At 39.3% G+C, this 25,454-nt stretch overlaps 1 protein-coding gene across 4 annotated transcripts in view; it reads right to left on the bottom strand.

Annotated features, from left to right (window-relative positions):
* The window catches only part of NFIB (nuclear factor I B), a 230,973-nt gene that overhangs the window by 20,791 nt on the left and 184,728 nt on the right, over nucleotides 1-25,454 (bottom strand). For all 4 annotated transcript variants that reach the window (XM_044272279.1, XM_044272271.1, XM_044272295.1 and 1 more), the window contains 2 exons: nucleotides 20,998-21,136; nucleotides 15,859-15,941 (listed from right to left, as the gene is read on the bottom strand). In XM_044272279.1, the coding sequence (XP_044128214.1) occupies nucleotides 15,859-15,941; nucleotides 20,998-21,136 (222 nt within the window). The remainder of the gene's footprint in view (nucleotides 1-15,858; nucleotides 15,942-20,997; nucleotides 21,137-25,454) is intronic.

Here is a 25,454-nt window from a genome sequence, read left to right as displayed (position 1 = left end):
CGGAACAGATCAGGAAAGAAACAACGGACGTGTGAATGGACCCTAACCCTGTAAATCCAGTGAAACTTTCCCACCTGATCATCTGATTCGACATGGAGAGTTGTATGTACAAGCTGGCAGTTCAGTTGCTGTATGTTGCCCAGCAAGTATCATGCATGGTCCTATTCTAATTCTAAGAATCTGCTCACAATACTCAATGAAGATATAGAAATGAAAGTCCTTAGTAGTTGACACCTTTTAATGGGTAAGTGAAAAGATGTTGATAAAATTGCAAGCTTTGAGACTACTCAGGTCTCTTTCTCAGGCATGTTATAACACAATATCTGAAGATTCACATATTTATACAAAATATACACACAAATACCTGAGAATAGTGAAGTAGATAAGACAATTGATGATTTAAAGCAGATCAATATGAGTGGAGGGGGAAACAAACAGCTGTAGCAGTAAATTGTTGTAGTAGTTACAGATAGAGTCCTGAGTTCATTAATTTTCTGCACCAAGAAGGTCTGAATTCCTTAAGTGACGTAGAAGGAAATAAATCCATGCAACACATTTATTCCTGATCTGAGTGTATTAAAGGTTGTCATTAGCTTGCATTCCCAGACCTCATATATTTTTGTGTTTACACAACTGTATTTTCGGTCTGCGTCTGATCTGTATATTTTTGCAGCTTGCATGCGGACTCATTTCTATGGGTCCGTAAAAAAAATGCAGAAACAACACAGATGTCATCCTTGTGCTGTTCACATCCATGTGTCCATACCGCAAATTATAGAACATTTCCTATTCTTGTCCATTTTGCGGACAAGAATAGTCATTTTAACATAGGTGCCCACGTAAAGTGCAACATGCACTCGGTCGGTATCTGTATTTCACAGGTCTGCGGTTTGCACTTCAAAATACATATGCTTGCATGCATGTAGCCTAAATATGTGACTCTTCAGATACTGTGTTATAACATGCCTGAGGAAGAGACCTGAGTAGTCTTGAAGGCTTGCAATTTTGTCATCATCTTTTCAGTTAGCCATTAAAAAGCTATCAACTAGGGATGAGCAGACCCGTGAATGTTCAGGTTCACCGGGACCGGCCGGACTTCGGGTCAAAAATTCGGGAACTTGAACCAACGCCCCCTGCCATGCTAAACACACTTTCAATGGGGACCTAAACTTTAGTGCACTAAAAAAGTCGTAGTAAGGGCTAGAGGGCTGCAAAAGGAAGAAACATGGGGGTAAGAGCAGGACAGTTGCACTGCAAACAAATGTGGATAGGGAAATGACTTAAAATAATATGGAATAGAAAACAAAAAATTATAATCTTGAACTAGGAGGCAGAGGTCAAAGTGGAGTAGGAGGTTGAGGAGGCGATGGACGTGGTGGTGTAGCTGAAAGTGGCGGTGGAGGAGGTAGCCAACACTTTTCTTTTTTATTAATTTTTTTAAAATATTTTTTTAAGAAATTTGGGAAGACCCCATTGGGAAATAGAAAAGAGAATGCAAAGAGAAAGTGCGCTGGAGTATAACAATGGCTGGGTGCGGCCGGTATACTTGTTTACTCAGCACAAGGTAGGGACAAGTCCTGTGGGATCCATGCCTGGTTTATTTTAATGAACATGAGCTTGTCCACATTGGCTGTAAACAGGCGGCTGCGCTTATCTGTGGTTACGCCCCCTGCCGTGCTAAACACACGTTCGGACAATACACCGTGGAAATGATCTCTCTTCCTCTTCCTCCTGTACCACATCCTCTTCCATCATTGTCCAAAGTGTTTTTTCAAGGAGACATAGAAGTGGGATAGTAATGCTGAGGAATGCGTCATCGGCACTGGCCATATTGGTGGAGTACTAAAAACAGTGCAACACGGCACATGGGTCTCCTGCATGGAGACCCACTCGTTTCCCCCTGGCTGTCCTGAAGTTGGTGTGGGGAAGGTGTTATGCTGACCGGATGAGGAGGCGGTAGAGGAAGAGGCCGTGTAGGAGGAGGAGGCAACGAGAAATGTCCTGCAATCCTCGGTGGCGGTAGGATATGCACCAAACTGCTATCTGCCTCAGGCCCAGCCACCACTGCATTTACCCAGTGTGCATGTACCCAGATGGCGTTGTGCAGTGCACAACTGATTTCGTCTGCCACTTGGTTGTGCAAGGCAGGGATGGCTCGCCTGGAAAAGTACTGTGGGACAGTCACCGGCATAAGGTTTTAAAAGTCTCTTTCTCCACTAGACCGAATTACAGCATTTAGAAATCCAATCAATTTTGAAATGCTGGCATTCAGGGCACATATGCAGTGCACGTGTGTCTCACACAAAAAATGGGCATATGTCACCGGCCGAAATAACAGATTAACTATATTAATTTCCCTGTCAAGTATGCAGTGCAGGTGTACCTCACACCAAAAATGGGAATATGCCACCCACCGAACTAACAAGATGGATTAACTATATTAATTTACCTGTCACGTATGCAGTGCAGGTAAACCTCACACCAAAAATGGGAATATATCACCCACCAAACTAACAAACGGATTAAGTACATTAATTTCCCTGTCACACCAAAAATGGGTATATTTCACCGGCTGAACTAACAGTCATATTAACTATATTCATTTCCCTCTCACGTATAAAGTGCAGTGAAGTGCACGTGCATCTCACACCAAAAATAGGTATATGTCCCCCACCGAACTAACAGACGGATTAACTATCATAATTTCCCTGTCACGGATGCAGTGCAGGTATACCTCACACCAAAAATGGGAATATGTCACCCACCGAACTAACAGACGGATTACCTATATTAATTTTCCTGTCACGTCTGCAATGCATGTGTATCTCACACCAAAAATGGGTATATGTCACCAGCCGAACTAACAGTCAGATTAACTATATTAATTTCCCTGTCACGTATGCAGTGCAGGTGTACCTCACACCAAAAATGGGTATATGTCACCAGCCGAACTAACAGTCAGATTAACTATATTAATTTCCCTGTCACGTATAAAGTACACGTGTATCTCACACCAAAAATGGGTATGTGTAACCCACCAAACTAACAGATGGATTAAATACATTAATTTCCCTGTCACATATGCAGTGCAGGTGTACCTTACACCAAAAATGGGAATATGTCACCCACTGAACTAACAGATGGATTAACTATATTAATTTCCCTATCACATATGCAGTGCACGTGTATCTCACAACAAAAATGGGTATATGTCACCGGCCGAGCTAACAGTCAGATTAACTATATTAATTTCCCTGTCATGTATAAAGTGCACGTGTATATCATACCAAAAATTGGTATATACAGACGTGGACAAAATTGTTGGTACCCTTTGGTCAATGAAAGAAAAAGTCACAATGGTCACAGAAATAACTTTAATCTGACAAAAGTAATAATAAATTAAAATTCTATAAATGTTAACCAATGAAAGTCAGACATTGTTTTTCAACCATGCTTCAACAGAATTATGTAAAAAAATAAACTCATGAAACAGGCATGGACAAAAATGATGGTACCCCTAACTTAATATTTTGTTGCGCAACCTTTTGAGGCAATCACTGCAATCAAACGCTTCCTGTAACTGTCAATGAGACATCTGCACCTCTCAGCAGGTATTTTGGCCCACTCCTCATGAGCAAACTGCTCCAGTTGTGTCCGGTTTGAAGGGTGCCTTTTCCAGACTGCATGTTTCAGCTCCTTCCAAAGATGCTCAATAGGATTGAGGTCAGGGCTCATAGAAGGCCACTTTAGAATAGTCCAATTTTTTCCTCTTAGCCATTCTTGGGTGTTTTTAGCGGTGTGTTTTGGGTCATTGTCCTGTTGCAAGACCCATGACCTGCGACTGAGACCAAGCTTTCTGACACTGGCTAGTACATTTCTCTCTAGAATTCCTTGATAGTCTTGAGATTTCATTGTACCCTGCACAGATTCAAGACACCCTGTGCCAGACGCAGCAAAGCAGCCCCAGAACATAACAGAGCCTCCTCCATGTTTCACAGTAGGGACAGTGTTCTTTTCTTGATATGCTTCATTTTTTCGTCTGTGAACATACAGCTGATGTGCCTTGGCAAAAACTTCGATTTTTGTCTCATCTGTCCACAGGACATTCTCCCAGAAGCTTTGTGGCTTGTCAACATGTAGTTTGGCATATTCCAGTCTTGCTTTTTTATGATTCGTTTTCAACAATGGTGTCCTCCTTGGTCGTCTCCCATGTAGTCCACTTTGGCTCAAACAACGACGGATGGTGCGATCTGACACTGATGTTCCTTGAGCATGAAGTTCACCTTGAATCTCTTTAGAAGTCTTTCTAGGCTCTTTTGTTACCATTCGGATTATCCGTCTCTTAGATTTGTCATCAATTTTCCTCCTGCGGCCACGTCCAGGGAGGTTGGCTACAGTCCCATGGATCTTAAACTTATGAATAATATGTGCAACTGTACTCACAGGAACATCTAGTTGCTTGGAGATGGTCTTATAGCCTTTACCTTTAACATGCTTGTCTATAATTTTCTTTCTGATCTCTTGAGACAGCTCTTTCCTTTGCTTCCTCTGGTCCATGTCGAGTGTGGTACACACCATATCACCAAACAACACAGTGATTACCTGGAGCCATATATATAGGCCCAATGGCTGATTACAAGGTTGTAGACACCTGTGATGCTAATTAGTGGACACACCTTGAATTAACATGTCCCTTTGGTCACATTATGTTCTGTGTTTTCTAGGGGTACCATCATTTTTGTCCATGCCTGTTTCATGAGTTTATTTTTTTACATAATTCTGTTGAAGCATGGTTGAAAAACAATGTCTGACTTTCATTGGTTAACATTTATAGAATTTTAATTTATTATTACTTTTGTCAGATTAAAGTTATTTCTGTGACCATTGTGACTTTTTCTTTCATTGACCAAAGGGTACCAACAATTTTGTCCACGTCTGTATGTCATCCATCGAACTAACAGAAGGATTAACTATATTAATTTGCCTGTCACATATGCAGTGCAGGTGTACCTCACACCAAAAATTGGAATATGTCACCCACCGAACTAACAGACGGATTAGCTATATTAATTTCCCTGTCACGTATGCAGTGCAGGTGTACCTCACACCAAAAATGGGAATATGTCACCCACCAAACTAACAGACGGATTAACTATATTAAATTCCCTGTCACATATGAGGTGCACATGTATCTAACACCAAAAATGGGTATATTTTTTTTCACCGGCCAAACTAACAGTCAGATAAAATATATATATATATTTCCCTGTCAGATATGCAGTGCATGTGTGTCTCACACAAAAAAAGGGCATATGTCACCGGCCGAAATAACAGATTAACTATATTAATTTCCCTGTCAAGTATGCAGTGCAGGTGTACCTCACACCAAAAATAAAAATATGTCACTGTCACCTTCACCACCACTGACATTAGAGATCCCGGAGTAGGCAGCAACAGCGGGGAGCACCCCCCTTGGGCTGATCTGGGTACTGTCATCAGACAGCTGGGTGTCAGCCGTTGCTACCTTCTCTTACTCATCCGATTTCAAGAATGGCTGCGCATCGGTAAGGTCTGGGAATAGATGGAAAAATAATTCCTCTGACTCGAGTGGATGGGCTATGGTGGTGGTGTCTTTGAGGGTGCACAAAGCAGAGAGTGAGGAGGGTGCAGATACAGAGGATGAGGAGGTTGCAGAAGCGGAAGGCTGAATAAGTCACTCAACCAACTCTGGTGCATCCTTTGACATAATCACATGCACCTTCTTCAACTTCTCACTTAGCCCCCGACCAGGTGCACCTGCCCAACCCCTACCACCCCTGCAGAACGGCCTGCCTCTTCCTCTGTCTTTCATTTCCAAAATGACTCTATGCCAAAGTCCCTAGAGAAAAGCAGTATTTGTGGGAACTGATATATGGCAGGTCTCAATCAGTTGTTAGTTGAAGAGGTATATCAAAACCCATCTGTATTTTGTGGACGCAGGTATATGGAAAACCTCTACCACAATTTTGTGGAAGCTAGCAAAATGGTGCAATACCAGAAGGTCCTTGTGGAAAATTGCTTCAAAAATTTCCAGCTGACTACGTTGGCGGCAGAGTACGTAATTTCTTGGGCAACCGAGGAGATGAGGGGAACACACATCAGTTTCAACAGAGGCAGGGCGAAACTCTCCAAGGCCTGGGACAGTTTCATGACACCCCGCCAGCACCTTCACCCTGATGCGTGGCCTAGTGTCACAAGGAGGGAAAAGTTTTGGAAGATGGTGAAGGAATACGTAGCAGACCATGTCAGCATCCTCAGTGATCCCTCTGTGCCTTACAACTATTGGGTATCCAAGCTGGACACGTGGCACGAACTGGTGCTCTACGCCTTGGAGGTGCTGGCCTGCTTTGCAGCCAGCATTTTGTCAGAGCTGGTATTTAGTGCTGCTGGGGGCATAATAACTGATAAGCGCATCCGCCTGTCAACTGAAAATGCTGACAGGTTGACTCTTATCAAAATGAACAAGGCCTGGATTTCCCCTGACTTCGCTAATCCCCCAGAGGAAAGAAGCTGAACATAGAACATAAAGGCACATTAAATGTGGCTATTATAGTGTATTGAACACACTGTATTCCCATGCACCCCTTCCACCACAAAAAAGGGTATATGGTTCAATCATCCTTTTCTCCTCCTCCTCCTCCATCATATCAACATGCTTATTAGGCTACCCTCGCTCCTAATGTTTTAGAGGGTCAGCTCAGCAGCAGACCCTCACCCCTAATGCTTTAGAGGGTCACCAGCAGGCCCTTGCTTATAATGTTTTAGATGGTCAGATCAGCAGCAGGTCCTTGCCCCTATTGTTTTAGATGGTCAGATCAGCAGCAGGCCCTTGCCCATATTGTTTGAGATGGTCAGATCAGCAGCAGGCACTCTCCCCTAATGTTTTAGAGGGTCAGCTCAGCAGCAGACCCTCACCCCTAATGTTTTAGATGGTCAATCAGCAGCAGGCCCTCGCCCCTAATGTTTTAGAGGGTCACCAGCAGGCCCTTGTTCCTAATGTTTTTGAGGGTCACCAACAGGTCATCAATCATAATTTTTCAAGGGTGTGTATGATGCCCACCTTTATGTGTAATAAAGGGTGTATTGGAGTGCTGGTTCCTTGTAATTTTTGGCAGCCCTTTCACTTAGTGCATAGGCTTTATGAGTGTAGAAGTCCCACTACCTGAACAATTGTACCAGAATGTGAATGTGGCCCTCCTTTATGTGATATACAGGTTGTATCGGAGTGCCTCTTCCTTGCAATTTTTGGCAGCACTTGTACTTTATATACAAGTAAATATACAGGAAAGAATGTTTTCTAACAATATTTCCTCTAAAATCGATTTTATCTTTGGTTTAGAGTGCATTATTGTCAGTCTGTAAAAGAGGCGTACTACTCGGACAACATCGTTCCAAGCAGTGACCTGGGAGTCCAAGATGCATCCAGACATCCTCCAGATGCTGTTCCCGAACCATTTCAGTGGTGTTTCCATCCATTTCTGACATTTTCCTGTGAACCAGAATCCCTCCCCTCTTTAGAGCAGTGGGTGCCTGGTTTAATGCTCTGGTTCTCCCATTGATTTCCATTGTGTTCTACTCGAGCACCAGAGCACCTGAGCACTTTGCTGCTCGATCAACACTACTATTTATATTTATCTGTCAATTAACTAAATTAACATGTGTACCTCCAATATGGCCACCCTAAGAAATAAAAAAATTTAATGTCTACATAAAAAAGAGCATTATTTTTTCTCTAAAGATGTACATGAAATTAAGTAAAAAAGCAATATACATTCCCTAATACAGCATGTTATGTCCAACTTTTCTGTTGTCCGTCTTTTCTTTTACTTATTACTATCGATGACAGATTACTTTAAGAAAGTACACAATGCTAATTGTGTTGCTGGGATGCTCTAAATCTATTTACCACTTCTAATGTTTTTGGTAATTTAATTTATGTAGGAACATGTAGTTGATTTTTATTCTTTTATAATAAAAAGAGTTGGCTGAATATGCTTGACAATATTTTTCTTTTCCCATGGGCATAAATCTTTTTTATACTCTCTAACCCCATCTGACATGACCCTTAGACTGTACCTGTGACAGTACTTCTTCCAGAAGGGTCAATGTGTATTAAAAGGGGGTTGTGGGTTTTCTAAAAGGCTTTACCACTGCTAAAATCATCCTCTGCTTAATTTAGAATTTCTCTAAGCTAATATAAAATGATTGATTGTGTGCATTTCATGCACCTCTTGCTTCTCGCTTTCATTCATCATGGGATGTTTTAAATTAAATGCATTTAAAACCTGCCACCATCAGAGAGGAATCTCTTAAATCTTTGGAAAGCAGAATGAGGACACAGTAAATCAATCTCACTTTAGTCCTTCCGCACAGGGCAAGCTTTACACTGACAAAGTAATTAAAGTATGTTTTGTTTGTTCTCTTTATATTTCTCCAGCAAAAACTCCATCAGGATAATATCTATCTATCTATCTATCTATCTATCTATCTATCTATCATCGACTTACTTCTGTATCTATCTACCTCTGCATCTATCTATCATCTACCTCTGTATCTATCTATCTATCTATCTATCTATCATCTACCTACCTCTGTATCAGTCTACCTATAGTCTAGAGTTTTGGGAATGTGAAACTCATGAGATGTAAATTACTTTATTTTCATGGGTGCATGTTTCATGCTTAGCTAGATATTTTTAACATTCTTTAGAAATAGACAAGATAAAATTAAAACAGACATACAGGGTACTAATAACACAATGCTGTTGACTCTTGTATGATTCTTTCTGTCTTAAAAGAAACAAAATGCAATTCAATCTGTTGACAGCATGGTATAGGGTAGGAGGAGATAAACTGATTCATATATAGTTTTGTGGGAAAAGAATAAGTAAAACTAATATATATATACTTTATATATATCATATACATACATATAAGTATATCTCTATTTTCTGGACTTAAAGGGGTTTTCTCACCTCAGACATTGAGGGCATATCGCTAGTATATGTCCCTAATGTATGATAGGCATGGGTCCCACCTCTGGGTCCTACATCTATCTTTAGAACAGAGCCCTCAAAGTAAATTCATTCCTATAGGAGCACCGAAAATAGCCAAGAACTGGCTTGGCTATTTCAGTCAGCCCCATAGAGTGAATGGAGTGGTGGAAGAGCTTGAACACTGCGCTTCCCATTCATTTTAATGGGACCGGCACCTATAGAGACATTGGGGGCATATCCAAGTGATATGCCCCCAATGTCTGATGGGAGATGATCCCTGTATGAACGCCCCCGTGTACAACTATCAGTGACTGACAGCTAACTATACACTTAAACAGAGAATGCTATCAATCACTGATAACATCTCCCCTGTGTACATCTATCAGTGACTGACAGCTGTCTCTGTATACACACTTACACAGAGAATGTTATCAAGCACTGATAACATCTCCCCGTGTACAGATATCAGTGACTGACAGCTGTAGCTGTATACACACTTACACAGAGAATGCTATCAATCACTGATAACAACTCCCCCGTGTACAGCTATAAGTGACTACCAGCTATCTATACACACTTACACAGAAAATGCTATCAATCCCTGATAACACCTCCCCCATGCACAGATATCAGTGACTGACAGCTAACTATGCATACACAATTACACAGAGAATGCTATCACTCCCTGATAGCACCTCTCGCATGTACAGCTATCAGTGACTGACAGCTATCTATGTATACACACTTACACAGAGAATGCTATCCAGCACTGATAACATCTCCCCATGTACAACTATCAGTTACTGACAGCTTACTATGTATACACATTTATACACAGAATGCTATCAATCACTGATAACATATCCCCCATGTACAGGTACCAATATAATATTACATGCTTGGCCAGATGAGTCTTTTTTTTATTATTGTAGACAGTATACTACTGACCTTACAGTATATCATCACTTTATAGCTAAATGTAATAAATATTAATAAAAATAAAAATCCTATAAATAATATACTGTAATTCCTAACCTAACTTCTTATTTTGAGCCGAGTTATTTGGTTATTTGTACTCTATGTCTGGATAGGACAAGCAGACATACAAATTTTGATATCCTGCCTTTGTGTATCAACCACCTAGCACATATCTATGGCAATCTTTAAAAACTATCTTCACAGTGTTTTTGCCAGTGATACAGGTGCTCTGCTCAAACAGGGAAATGTGAATATATGTATACTATGAATACATACAACTGATGTTGCACTGCTTTCTAAAGAGACTATTAGCATTGAGTGCAGAGAAAGTCCTGAGTTAAATAATGATCATCTTAAGTGCAATTGATATTAGTGCTGCAAGATTTATGCTGAGTACCAAAAGCTGTATTGATCTTGGAGAAAATTAGACTTCTCGAAGGTCATGGCTCGTTTCTTCCATGCATCTCTGTCTGAACCAATGTTCAGTTATACTAAGGATTTTAAGGCAATAGTATAATTTTGTAATGTAATTAAGATTATTATATATATTATATTTTTTTATAGAAAATATTAACAGATCATAAATATTCAATGCATTAAGCTAAAGTGTTATCTGTCAATAAAGATAATATACAGAGTTAAATGAAGAAAATAGTTTAACAGATGCAGTCAAGTAAGGCTTTCCAATGTTTGTGTTCCATCACAGAAAAAATCCTGCCATTTATAATATAACTTTTAATCTGCAATCATAAAAACCTCATCAGATAAATAATATCTGTACGAAGTTAAACTTCAAACTGATTAAGCACTGGGTCCAAAAAGTGGTACTTGTAGTACTGTATTATCGCATCTATACAAATCATCCACTGTTTAAACCAGGTTACTCACGATCTGTTGATAGTGACAGAGACTTTTCCCCAAAAAATAATTTCCAGAGCAGGGATATCACTTCATATACATTTCTGCTAAAGGATCAATTTAGTCCCATTTCATCTAGATGTAATACTCCTACGCAGGTCACATTAAGTGCAGTATTGTATGCTGACATTATGTTGCTATCAGACATCTTTGCTTGTTAGTCCCCTGACGAACACATGTTTTGACCACATAGGGGAAACTCATCAGGATGTTAGGTGGGGGGTATTTAGCCTTTCAGGGACAGTCACCAATAAGTGGCACTGCCCCTTCCACGGTGATCACTCTGCTTTTAGACAGAGATTTTCTACAGCAGAGGTAGGGAAAAATCCTGTATATATCTGCTGCCTAAAGTAATGTGGAGTTAAAGACTGCTATTCATTTCTTTTCAATTCTCTTTTTATTAGTTTTTATAATAAAATAAGAGACTGTTTACATTGTATCGATGTAGAAGAAATCAAGAACAATTATGACAAGTTGATATGCAGTAGGATTACATCTAGATGAAATGGTACTAAATCGATCCTTCTATCTCTATTACAGCCAGTGGAAATGTGATTGAAGTGATATCCCTGCATCTTGACATTAGTTTTAGGGGAAATCAGTCTCTATCAAGTGATCTTCAGTAACTCAGCCTAAAAAGTGGGTGATTAGTATAGATATGTAAATAAGGTGTTTCCCTTACTAAATTTTAGGCCCCAGTGCTTTATAAATGTTTGTTGGTTGCATACTCTTTGAATTTTAGACTCCTCCAGATAATATTTCTTATTATTTATCTGATTGTTTTGTTCTCAATTTTAAAGTTACCTATTAAAGGTTATAGTTTAAATAGGAAAGATGAGCAGTAATATATTTTCTATTGTCCTACGGTACACCATGTATAAATTATGTTGCTCGCTGTGATAAATCCATCAGTTCCAACAGGAAAACGAAAATGACAGCAGCGATGGATCCTACCAATGGTGACAGAAGGACCTCGATGTCTACAATCTACAGCAGTGGAGACTGTTATAAAGTTAACTACTGAGTAGATTCACTGGCAGACGGTTGCTTTATATAGCTCCACTGACTGTAAAGTTTTCTTACAAGTGTGAATTATAATATGCCTGGAAAAACTCAATTACTACTTGACAATCTCTACACAGCACTGCGCAATATGTAGGCTCTATCTAAGCAACGTGAAGTAAATAAAACATTCCAGACACTTGAACTGCCCTAAGAAGACAACGTACAATTGAATGTACTTGTACTCAGAATACTCACCATGTGGTAAAAGGAATTTACATGTTATTTCCCAGTATAGTAAATTGATGCAAATAAGTCAGTTTATTATTTTCAGAGGTCGATTATCTGGTCATTTCTTCCTTAATACAACTTAATATTAAGTATGAACAAACGTTCCAAATCATGTGTAGAATTGAAAGATCTAATCTCCATCTGCTTTGTATGTCTTTGATAGAACAGGGCACATGTATAAAAGTAAAGCCTGACTTTTTCAGCCATATATATATATATATATATATATATACAGTACAGACCAAAAGTTTGGACACACCTTCTCATTCAAAGAGTTTTCTTTATTTTCATGACTATGAAAATTGTAGATTCACACTGAAGGCATCAAAACTATGAATTAACACATGTGGAATTATATACATAACAAAAAAGTGTGAAACAACAGAAAATATGTCATATTCTAGGTTCTTCAAAGTAGCCACCTTTTGCTTTGATAACTGCTTTGCTCTTGGCATTCTCTTGATGAGCTTCAAGAGGTAGTCACCTGAAATGGTTTTCACTTCACAAGTGTGCCCTGTCAGGTTTAATAAGTGGGATTTCTTGCCTTATAAATGGGGTTGGGACCATCAGTTGCGTTGTGGAGAAGTCAGGTGGATACACAGCTGATAGTCCTACTGAATAGACTGTTAGAATTTGTATTATGGCAAGAAAAAAGCAGATAAGTAAAGAAAAACGAGTGGCCATCATTACTTTAAGAAATGAAGGTCAGTCAGTCTGAAAAATTGGGGAAACTTTGAAAGTGTCCCCAAGTGCAGTCACAAAAACCATCAACCGCTACAAAGAAACTGGCTCACATGCGGACCGCCCCAGGAAAGGAAGACCAAGAGTCACCTCTGCTGCAGAGGATAAGTTCATCCGAGTCACCAGCCTCAGAAATCGCAGGTTAACAGCAGCTCAGATTAGAGAGCAGGTCAATGCCACACAGAGTTCTAGCAGCAGACACATCTCTAGAACAACTGTTAAGAGGAGACTGTGTGAATCAGACCTTCATGGTAGAATATCTGCTAGGAAACCACTGCTAAGGACAGGCAACAAGCAGAAGAGACTTGTTTGGGCTAAAGAACACAAGGAATGGACATTAGACCAGTGGAAATCTGTGCTTTGGTCTGATGAGTCCAAATTTGAGATCTTTGGTTCCAACCACCGTGTCTTTGTGCGACGCAGAAAAGGTGAACGGATGGACTCTACATGCCTGGTTCCCACAGTAAAGCATGGAGGAGGAGGTGTGATGGTGTGGGGGTGCTTTGCTGGTGACACTGTTGGGGATTTATTCAAAATTGAAGGCATACTAAACCAGCATGGCTACCACAGCATCTGGCAGCGGCATGCTATTCCATCCGGTTTGCGTTTAGTTGGACCATCATTTATTTTTCAACAGGACAATGACCCCAAACACACCTCCAGGCTGTGTAAGGGCTATTTGACCATGAAGGAGAGTGATGGGGTGCTGCGCCAGATGACCTGGCCTCCACAGTCACCAGACCTGAACCCAATCGAGATGGTTTGGGGTGAGCTGGACCGCAGAGTGAAGGCAAAAGGGCCAACAAGTGCTAAGCATCTCTGGGAATCCTTCAAGACTGTAGGAAGACCATTTCAGGTGACTACCTCTTGAAGCTCATCAAGAGAATGCCAAGAGTGTGCAAAGCAGTAATCAAAGCAAAAGGTGGCTACTTTGAAGAACCTAGAATATTACATATTTTCAGTTGTTTCACACTTTTTTGTTATGTATATAATTCCACATGTGTTAATTCATAGTTTTGATGCCTTCAGTGTGAATCTACAATTTTCATAGTCATGAAAATAAAGAAAACTCTTTGAATGAGAAGGTGTGTCCAAACTTTTGGTCTGTACTGTATATATATATATATATATATATATATATACACACATAGCCACAGGATATGCCATAAATGTCTGATAGATGTGGAACCAACCCCTGGGACTTGCAAATATCTCCAGAACAGAAGCGGCCCAAACCCTTCTCCGCCTGGTGAGATATCTGCCATCCACCACATCTGTCACAGAATAGAGAAGAGGCCATGTGTCCACCACACCACTCAGATTGGGGGACCTTAGTTCTAAACATGGGTGTGGATCCCAGAAGCCAAACCCGCATCTAAATTCAGATACAACCATGCCATATTTTTTTGAATTACATGCATATCACAAATGAAACATTTCATATATGTGCCAATGCATTTAACAAAGTGCCTCCTGGACTATTTTTAACAGTTTGAATGAGAGTGTAGCTGTCCTATCGTTTTGAAATACACTTTTTGTCCTATTTAGCCCCCCAAAATACAGATATGTATAATTATGCTAATGACGTGAAACGAGCCCAAGTGGCTGTACTTATCGGTGTTGGAGCCCAGCTGCACCCATCAGAACAGATGCCCGCCCCTTCCTCCCTCCACTTTTTCTCTCTACCTGCTTGGCTCAGCAACGTCCTCCTAGTGCCGTTTCAAATCGTGCACAAGCGCACATCACCTTCATGTGGGCATTGGGGGCGTCTGTTACCTTTTGTGGGCAGCGGCTTTATTAACTGAACTGCACATGCACCAGTAGTAAGTGCATTACAGTGGAACTTGTCATTTTTGCGTCAGGAAAACCAAGAGCGGAGCCAGAGAAGATCGGATCTGGAGCCACCGCTTGTTTCAAAGTAAGAGGCTGGAAAACTAAATGTCAAAAAAAAACTAAAGGTAACAGATGGGGTCAGCGCACCCATGACAGAGATATGCAATGGAACGAGATTTGTAGTGGCATCATGATGACGTTGCCGAGCCTAGGAAGTGAAGAGAAGAAGAGGAGGGTGGGAGCTGGGCTCCAGCCCCGATAAGTTCTGCCCCTGGAGCTCTATTCGCCTCATTAGCATAATTATAAAACTCTGTTTCAGGGGCTAGAGATGAAAGATTAGGGCATAATGGTATATTTGAAAATAGCAATAGGAGAGCTACAGTGTTATACAAATGATTGCAAACGGGTGGTGACATACTTCCTTTAAATGTTTATATAACCACAAACCTATGTATATTTTGCTTCATAGCAAATATGTTTTTATGTAGTAACAGCTAGCAATGTCACATGAGAGAGAAAGCTAATGTTAGGTCAGAAATATATTAAAAGAAAAAAAAATTGCAGATACCACCTCTTGCATTATGGAAACTAAATACAAACTTTTAAGTGCAAAATCAGCTGTCATAAATCTTGGCTGAGCCAACAGAGGAGTGCCTGGTGCATTTTACATGTTATATCCAATTGTTTCCTAACATACAAAGACATATCATAATTTGTAATGTGGTGCATCTCAGGAACCTCTCCGAGTTTTGTCACTGTACTTTAGTGTAAATAAAATGGAGTTTATAACTGGAAAAAATTGAAAAGGGAGTATGTTTTCATTGAAATGCGCTGAGCTCTCAGCATCCCATAATGTACACTCACTATGTGTGTTAAGGGACACTTTTTTGTGACACGGACAACTTCAATTAAATCTGTTGATATTTGACGTGCCCGGTCATGATCAGAGAACAGCAGGATTTGGTTTAAATAAAAGCTATTATGGGTGGTAGCATGCATGCTTTTATGACACTATCCCCAAGCATCTCTGATTCATTACACCTGATGTGAAAGCAGCCCACCTGTTGCTGGTGTAGGAAGGCTGGATCTCTAGGGCTTAGTCCCACATATCGATTGGCTTGTGATGTGCCAGAGGCTGTGTAGGCTGGGAAAAAGAGAAAATGGAGACAATGAAAATAGAACAATATCTAAGGCATAATACTCAAAGCTTTACTGACTGTACTTATGTTCATATTCGCCAAGTATCAATAACAGAGTCAGAGTGATAGATTTACACATCTATACGTTAAAACAAGCAGCAATCTGGTTGATTCTTTCATGGCCGTTTATGACAGAATCCTGGTACGGAGAGTCACTTGCAGACTTTACAGATCCTAGTTGGAAAACTATACCTTAGACTGGCAGCACTACTACAATGCCATCTGCTGCTTTTCTCAACTCCTCCATGACAAACAGAAAACGCACAAGCAAATTATTCATTTACCACAATGAAGATCTCTACTGAATATATGAAATGCAACATGCTACCAATCCAATCAGACCTTTCCGTACATGTAATTGTGTTTCAGATCAGCCGATTTAAAATAATACTGAGTTTTGCATCATGCTATATTATACATTAGAATTGTGGTTGAATTTTTTTTATAATATAAAATGCAATAAAATCTGTTCTTACAGTGTTTTTTATGCCATCACTTCACGACTGTTACTGAAACTTATGTAAGAAAAAAAGACGTTACCTATAAGGGGTAGTCCCAACATTACATTTTATCCTCTTTCCACAGGAGAGGAAATAAGTCCAGAAATGAGATGATAAAGCACTTGTTTAAATCCAATAATATTCTTTATTGATTCAAACATAAATTCACATTAGTACAAAAGGGGAGCAAGACTCCACTACAGGATGACCTACATGTTTTGAACGTCTACTGCGATCTTAGTCATGACAAAACAAGCACATTAAAACCTGGCTATTTGTATCACACCACCATATGAGATTAATTAGCAATTATAAAAAGAGACCGGACCATAAGTAACATAACTCTAGATACCTAAACTAGTTATAAATGTAGTGTACCGCACTAGCAAACAATTAACATCCGTAGGGTTAAAATACACAATACTTAAAGATACATGGCAAATGGTATCTATATACAAACATTATAGTATATTCAGCACCCCCAGGTCAGAGAGGGTACACAAATGTATATACAAGAAGTATGCATTTTATATATAAAATGTATAAGATAAATAAGCCACATTTAGGCCGAGGATAATCAAAAAGCTTGTAAACCTAGAAAAGGGCAATAATAAAGATACAATTCAAAATCCAGTAAAAAAGCAGATATTCCCTTTTCAAATTATCTCAAATTTAAACAAAATATCCAATAGGCTTCCTTATTACGCACTCTGTGTTTTATGTCTCCTCCCCTTTGGAGATTTCTGTATTATTTCTACAGCAAAGATTCTAAAGCTTTTAGTGCATCTGTTATTATGATCTGATAAAATGCTTAGCTGAAAATAGAAATATTGATTTAATTGGGGTTCTCAATATAATTAATGTCTTCCAAAATCCTGGTTTTAATTTTTCTAGTAGTATTACATACAGTCCTGATCAAAAGTTTAAGACCACTTGAAAAATGGCAAAAAAACATATTTAGCATGGCTGGATCTTAACAAGGTTCCAAGTAGAGCTTCAACATGCAAGAAATAGGAGTGAGACAAAACATTTTTTGATCATTCAATTTAATGAAAACAACGAATAAACTGAAACAGGCTGTTTTTCAGCTGATCAACAGTTTAGGACCACACCTCCCAAAAAAAACTAAACCCCCCTAAAACAGAAATCCAATTTCCAAACATGAACTCAGAAATGAGTAGCTCCGCTGTTATTGTTTATCACTTCCAAAATTCGTTTCGGCATGCTTGATGCAAGCGTTTCCATGAGGTGTGTGGGAACATTTCTGCAAGTGGTGAAGATGGCCGCACGAAGGCCAACTACTGTCTGAAACTGTTGTCCATTTTTGTAAACTTCCCTTGCCATCCATCCCCAAAGGTTCTGAATTGGATTTAGATCAGGGTAACACACAGGATGGGCCAAAAGAGTGATGTTATTCTCCTGGAAGAAGTCCCTTGCCCTGCGTGCATTGTGTACTGTAGCGTTGTCCTGTTGAAAAACCCAGTCGTTACCAAACAGGCCATCAGTCATGAGGAATGCTCTCTGCAACATCTGGACATAACCAGCGGCCATTTGACGCCCCTGCACTTCCTGAAGCTCCATTGTTCCACTGAAGGAAAAAGCACCCCATACCATTATGGCGCCCCCTCCACTGTGGTGCGTAGAAAACATCTCAGGTGGGATCTGCTCGTCATACCAGTAACGTTGGAAACCATCAGGACCATCAAGGTTACTTTTTTCCACCCTTGAATGTCCCATGTTTGGTGCTCTCTTGCAAAGTCCAAACGAGCAGTTCTGTGGCGTTCAAGGAGACGAGGTATTTGAAGACGGTTTTTGTTTTTGAAGCCCTTTAGTCTCAGATGCCATCTGATGGTTATGGGGCTGCAGTAAGAACCAGTAAGGGCCTTAATTTGGGTCGAGGATCGTCCAGTGTCTTGACGGACAGCCAATTAGATCCTCCAGCTCAGTGCTGATGACATTTTTTTGGGTCTTCCACTTGACTTTTTTGTTCCATAACCTTCAGGATCATTTAAGAAATTCCAAATGACTGTCTTACTGCGTCCCATCTCAGCAGCGATGGCGCGCTGTGAGAGACCCTGCTTTATGCAGTTCAACAACCCGACCACGTTCAAAAAGGGAGAGTTTTTTTGCCTTTGCCATCACAACGTGTGACTACCTGACAGAAAATGACATTGAATCCACATCTTTGCACAGATTTGGCCTTTTAAAGGCATGTGGTCCTAAAATTGGGATCAGCTGAAAAACAGCCTGTTTCAGTTTAATCGTTATTTTCAATTAATTGAATGCTCAAAAAATGTTTTGTCTCACTCTCATTTCTTCTTGTTGCATGTTGAAGCTCTACTTGGAACCTTGTTAAGATCCAACAATGTAAAATATGATTTTTTGCCATTTTTCAAGTGGTCTTAAACTTTTGATCAGGACTGTACATCAAAGCACAATCTACAGTATCACATAAACCACCCATTGTGATTTACAATTAATATATTGGTTTATCAAAAAAGCGACTGTGATCAGAATTCTGAAAGAATCTTTCAGAACATTAACAAAAACCCTACTAATGTAGGGAACAAATGAGAAAAAATGAGACAATAGATTGCTAAACCACCCTACACCCTACACGAAAATTTAGACTAGCACATTCATAGTCACAGGTGCATATCCTCCAAGGAAACATGGTTGATAAAAAAACTGCTGAATAACATTTCACATACAAACAATAGAGCTGAGAAATGGGGATCATTCTAAATTAAAGTGGTATTATACCTGCTATAAATGGAAAAATAGAAGCTCTTTGTGCACATTTTTGATCGACCGTGTGGCTGCACATTTCCCATACAAACAATAGAGCTGAGAAATGGGAATCATTCTAAATTAAAGTGGTATTATACCTGCTATAAATGGAAAAATAGAAGCTCTTTGTGCACATTTTTGATCGACCGTGTGTCGGGACCATCTACCAGGCGTCAAGGTGGCTTCCGCAGATGGGTACCTAACACTAATATACCGCCTCTCTTGGACTTACCTAAGCCTACAATATTCAGGGTGGTGTAGGAACCAGCTACATTTATACTCTGCTCAGAAGCCCCAGGCAGATGGGCGTTGCTCAGTCTAAAAGAGGCGCTACCCTCAATATATACTGCAAGAAAATATAGACTAGCACATTCATAGTCACAGGTGCATATCCATCAAGCAAACATGGATCTGCCTGGGGCTTCTGAGCAGACTATAAATGTAGCTGGTTCCTACACTGCCCTGAAAATTGTAGGCTTAGGTAAGTCCAAGAGAGGCGGTATATTAGTGTTAGGTACCCATCTGCTGAAGCCACCTTGACGCCTGGTAGATGGGCCCGACACACGTTCGATCAAAAATGTGCACAAAGAACTACAAATAGCCAGGTTTTACTGTGCTTGTTTTGCCATTACTAAGAACACACTAGATGTTCAAAACTCATAGGACATCCTGTAGTCGGGTGCTGATACCCTTTTGTACTGCTGTGATTTTATGTTTGAATCAATAAAGAATATTACCGGATTTTGATCAAGTGCTGAATCATCTTGTTTCTGCATTTGCATCACTGCTCAAGTCTAGCAGGATACTGTGCATGGTGAACCGATATCTCTCTTTGATTGGTATAAGCTGGAGTTCTCTTTCTTAAGAATACGATGTCTGATCAGTGGGGAAGTGTTAATTGAGACCCTCACCGATCATGTAAAAAGGAGTATGTATCCCCCCATATGAATGGAGAGGAGGCCGAGTATGCGCACTGCAGCTCTATTAATTTCCTATTGGACTGCTGATGATAGACAAGTATAGCTCAGCATAGTGTAGCTCACAATGGTGATTTGCACTCTGGGAAGTGTCATCTTTACCCTGTGTTTTAAGAGCCGAGCAATAAAACTCTGGATAGTAGTGAAAAAGTGAAAATATAGAAATAATGAAAAGCATAAACAACAAAATACTCTCAATAATCTCAAAGAGTGTCATTTAATTCTGAATATCCTTCAAATATTAAGAATATAGAGTAATTTATACTTGTATGGAATCAAATGCCCAGTATCTTCACAAACATATGATTGCTTCAATTTATCACAGATGTTAACTTCTACTCTAAACACTCTATTGCACACACACACACACACAAAATTACAGGTCCTTTTAATGATATAGGGATCACATTAAATCCATGAAATTAGGCATTTGTCATACTTTAATTTATTATGCCTTTCACCACGTTTATATCCTCAAGCAATCTTCAATTAGAAGAGGTTAGCTAACCTCTTGGCGCAGATATTACAAATTCATTATATATATGTAGATATATACAGTGAAGAAATCTGTGATTTTGCAGCATTGCTTAATCTGCTAATCTAAAAAAATAATTCTGACAATTAAGGACTTTAACGTTCACTTTCAACCCTGAAGCGCACACCAAGTGGATTCAACTGAACTCCAACATTACACTAGACACTGTAGTACTTACTAGCTGTTAAATTTAGCTCACCTTCAGTGGATGTAGTGATGGGCTTTGTGTCCGTCATCGTTAGCGTCACAGGTCTCACTGCACCATGATGAGGTGATGGCGCCAACACAGGAGTGAAGTGGCCAGGCACCTTTCCTACAACTTGCCCACTGCTGTTAGGCTGTGGAGAAATAACAAAAATATTAGAATAGCACGGATGACCATCTATCTACATTTCCACCCTGCAGGACCAAGACTGATGTTTGAAAAGCAAACTGTTTAATGTTATTTTTAGGTAATTTATTTCCTTACACAACATCCCTGAATGCAAGCAATCAAAAGACTTCATCATGAACTTTATATCAGAACAAGACATTTTTTACCACTAAATGTATTTTGACAAAACTTTCTATGGTTGGCTTGGAGACACTGAAGGTACAGTTATTGCAGCCTTTGTCTTTATAGTGAGCGCAATCTCAATCTTCATAAAAAATAAATTAAAAAAAATAGAATTATTTGGGGTAAAAAATATTTTTGTTTCATGACATTCCTACTAACACGGCCATAGTTTACAATCGTTAAGCTTTTCACATCTTCCAATTGAGGCTTAGAAATTCTAATAAAATAAGTTATATAACAATTGAATTGAAGTTGGATTTGAAGGGGCAAACAGAAGAGGTAAACCTGAAAGCAACAGGGGGAAAGTTGTATCTATACATGCTGTCAACCAAACCAGCAGCAGTTGCTAATGTGTCTATTGAAACTGTCACACAAGACAATAGAAAAGACTCTATAACGAGCTACATAGAATTTTATCACAATAGAGTCATTGAAACACAAAAATCACTACAAGCATTTTAAGGAAATTGTGTTTGTGAAACAGGCAAAGAGCAGTCTAAAAGATGCTTTCCTTGTGCCTACAGTCGGTATTTATATAGTGCTTTATCTCCAACTCAGAGCTCAAGGGTATACATAATGGCCCATATATTTCTAGTAACTGCTTCTTTTTTTGTTGGGAGGGGTGACATATGTATGCCACAGAACACTACAACTGTAAGGAAAAGCACTTCCCGATAGATCCTTTTTCCACTAATGTGCTGACACAGATTACCTGGTCAGGAAAAAGATCAGTACAGATGGAACTGCTGCCTTTTTGCTTATCTTCAGTCTGTGAAAATATATAATGTGATGGTAAATATTATTACTACTATGTACCACTATTCCTTTAATATTTGGACTGGGATTTTTCAATAAAACATGAGTCAAAAGAAAAATAAACACACTTTCACTGGGATCAGGCATCATTTTATTTTAAACAGAAAGAAGTTTGTGTGTTTCACTATGCACCATGTTTGAAGAACTATGGAAGGCTGAGAATATATTTTTACAAGTGTAAAACATCAATACGCACAGATTCTTTATCAGTTACTGACGCAGCATTCTCCAGCTATGGACTGCTGTCATGTGGCAATGGCGGTCAGACTTTTGCTCGGACTCAGGTGTTAAACTGCAGCAAAAAGCTTTCCAACAAAGGCATCTGGCAGTTTGGCAAGCTTTGGAGCCAGTTGTGATCACAGCTTTAGGGCTGCCTTGGGGTACGCCATTTGTCTTGGAAGCTAATCAACTCTGTAATCATTGTTTTGGCTATGACAACCTTTTTCTTTCTCTATGCTAAAAATAATTCCTGTGTTATCAGTGTATAAAGTGTCTGCAGAAATAGTAAAATTGCCAATGTACAAGTCAAGTAATTCAGCCATTTGCTTATTCTTGAGCCACTGCCATCTGTTTCACATATAATGCTGGAGAAAAACGAACTTGCCTTATAAAAGTTATCAGAAACATAGACTCATCAATATAACCCCTCTATCTAACAAAAAGACTACTATTTACTAGATGCTATTTCCCTGGTAGTGTTTCCACAGTGTTAAGTGTAAGACAATAAAGTATTAATTTATCATGTATTATATATCTTTATATTCTAGGTTTATTGTTTTGCTCCATGCTACATATGTCACCATTAAACTGAATTATTGTTTGGATTTTTGATTATTTGCATTACAAAGAACCTCATCTATGGAAATTACTACAACAGACTAAGATTCCAAAATGCTCTGGTGATACTGATGTAAGTTTGCCAACCTTGCCCCAAACTGTTTGGCTATGATGCCATTATTATACGCGCAATCACTAATGCAATTGCAATATTATCCTGATACGCTAAGATTTGTTGATACTGCAATCAGTTGTAATGATCTGATATGAACATGGATACTGTCAGTGTGCATTCCGCATTTTGCGGACTGCTCATGGCTGGCACTATGATACAAAATGCCTATTCTTGCCTTCCAATTTGCTAAAATATTGAGCTGTATGCGAACAACAATCATGTAAACTTGTTGAGAACTAAATTCATGGACCCATAAGTCAGAAATAATAACTACTGTGCCATGATCTCAGGCTTACAGGTGGCTGCTCAGCCATGGAAACGGACACTGATTTTAGAGACAGTTTTGAAAATTAAAATAGTAGAGTGTTAAAACTTGAAATAGATGATCTTATAGCACTATGTAATGCTAACCTCTATAAACAGCCTCTTTAAAGATGTACTTTCATGATACTAGTATATGTACTACCTAATTGTTCCATGTACAGTGGTGATTGAAAACTTGTGTACCCTTTTGGATTTTCTATATTTCTGCATTAAACTTGACCTAAAAATACATAAGTCCTAGAAGTAAATAAAGATAACCAAGTCAAACGACTACCAAACAACTGTCAAAATAATAGACTTGGTCATTTATTTATTGAGGAAAATTATCCAAAATAACATATCTGTGAGTGGCAAAAGTATGTGAACCTTTAGAATTAACAGATGATTTGAAGGTGAAATTAAAGTAATGTGTTTTCAATCAATGAGATGAGAATCAGGTGTAAGTGGGCAGCCTGTTTTATTATAATAACAGGGATCTATCAATGTTTGTAGAAGTATATCAAGGCACAAACAAAGGAGATTTCTGAAGACCTCAGAAGAAGAGTTGTTGATGCTCATCAAGCTGGAAAAGGTTACAAAACCATCTCTGAAAGGTTTGGACTCCACCAAATCCCCAGTCAAGTAGATTGTGTACAAATGGAGGAAATTCAAGACCATTATTACCCTCCTCAGCAGTGGTCCACAAAGATCAAAGCATGTAATGTTCCACAAGGTCACAAAAGGAAACCAAAGTAACCTCTAAGCACCTAAAGGCCTCTCTCACATTAGCTAATGTTCATGAGTCCACCATCAGAAGGCCACTGAACAATAATGGTGTGCACAGCAAGATTCCAAGAAAAGAGACGCTGCTTTAAAAAAGAACATTGCTGCCCATCCGCAGTTTGCTAAAGATCACCAGGACAAATCAGAAGGATATTGAAACAATGTTTTCTGGACGGATGAGACCAAACAGGATCTTTTGGTTTAAATGAGAAGCATCATGTGCGGAGAAAGGAAAACACTGCATTCCAGAATAAAAACCTCATCCCATCTGTGAAACACAGTGGAGGTGGTATCAATGTTTGGGCCTGTTTTGCTGTATCTGGGCCAGGACAGTTTGCCATCATTCATGGAACAAGGAATTATACCAGCAATTTCTAAATGAAAATGTCAGGAATTCTGCCCAGGAGCTGCATTTGAAGAGAATATGGGTAATGCAGCAAGACAATGACCCTAAGCACACAAGCCGTTCTACCAAAAACTGGTTGAAGAAGAATAAACTTAAAGTTTTGGAATGGCCAAGTTCAAATCCTGACCTTAATTCAATAAAAATCTTGAGGAAGAACCTGATGCGAGAGGTTTATGGGAGGGAACCCACCAACATAATAGAGTTGAAGCTGTTTTGTATGGAGGAATGGGCTAAAATTCCTCCAAGCCGTTTTACAGGACGAATCAACATTAACTGAAACATTTGGTTGCCGTTATTGCTGCACAAAGGGGTCACAAACTTTTTTCACTCACAGACATGTAATATTTTGAGGGGGTTCAGAAACTTTAAAGCACCACTGTATTTTTTGTCACTCCAGAAACCTATTCAAGCTCTTGTCCATGATCCATTTGGTTGCAGTTATTGCTGCACAAAGGGGTCACATCAGATACTGAAAACAAGGGTTCACAAACTATTTCCCTCACAGACATGTAATATTGGATAATTTCTCCAGAAAATAAATGACCAAGTATAATATTTTAGACTTTATTTTTTATTTGGTTATCCTTTGTTTTAGGTCAGTTATGCAGAAATATAGAAAAATTTGAAGGGTTCGGAAACTTTAAAGCACCACTGTATTTTTAGTCACTCCAGAATCCTATTCAAGCTCTTGTTCATGATCCATGGGGCACAGAGCTGATTTATTGTTTTTATCATAACATTTGTTTTACTTAACCCACAGATAGAATATTGTCCTCTTAGTTTCTCGCTTTAAACTAGTATGAGCCCTATAACTATAAAGTAATATTTTCCCCTACATGT

The sequence above is a fragment of the Bufo gargarizans genome, chromosome 1, assembly GCF_014858855.1.
Source record: "Bufo gargarizans isolate SCDJY-AF-19 chromosome 1, ASM1485885v1, whole genome shotgun sequence".
Lineage (NCBI taxonomy): Eukaryota > Metazoa > Chordata > Amphibia > Anura > Bufonidae > Bufo > Bufo gargarizans.
This window is presented reverse-complemented; position numbering and strand designations above follow the sequence as displayed.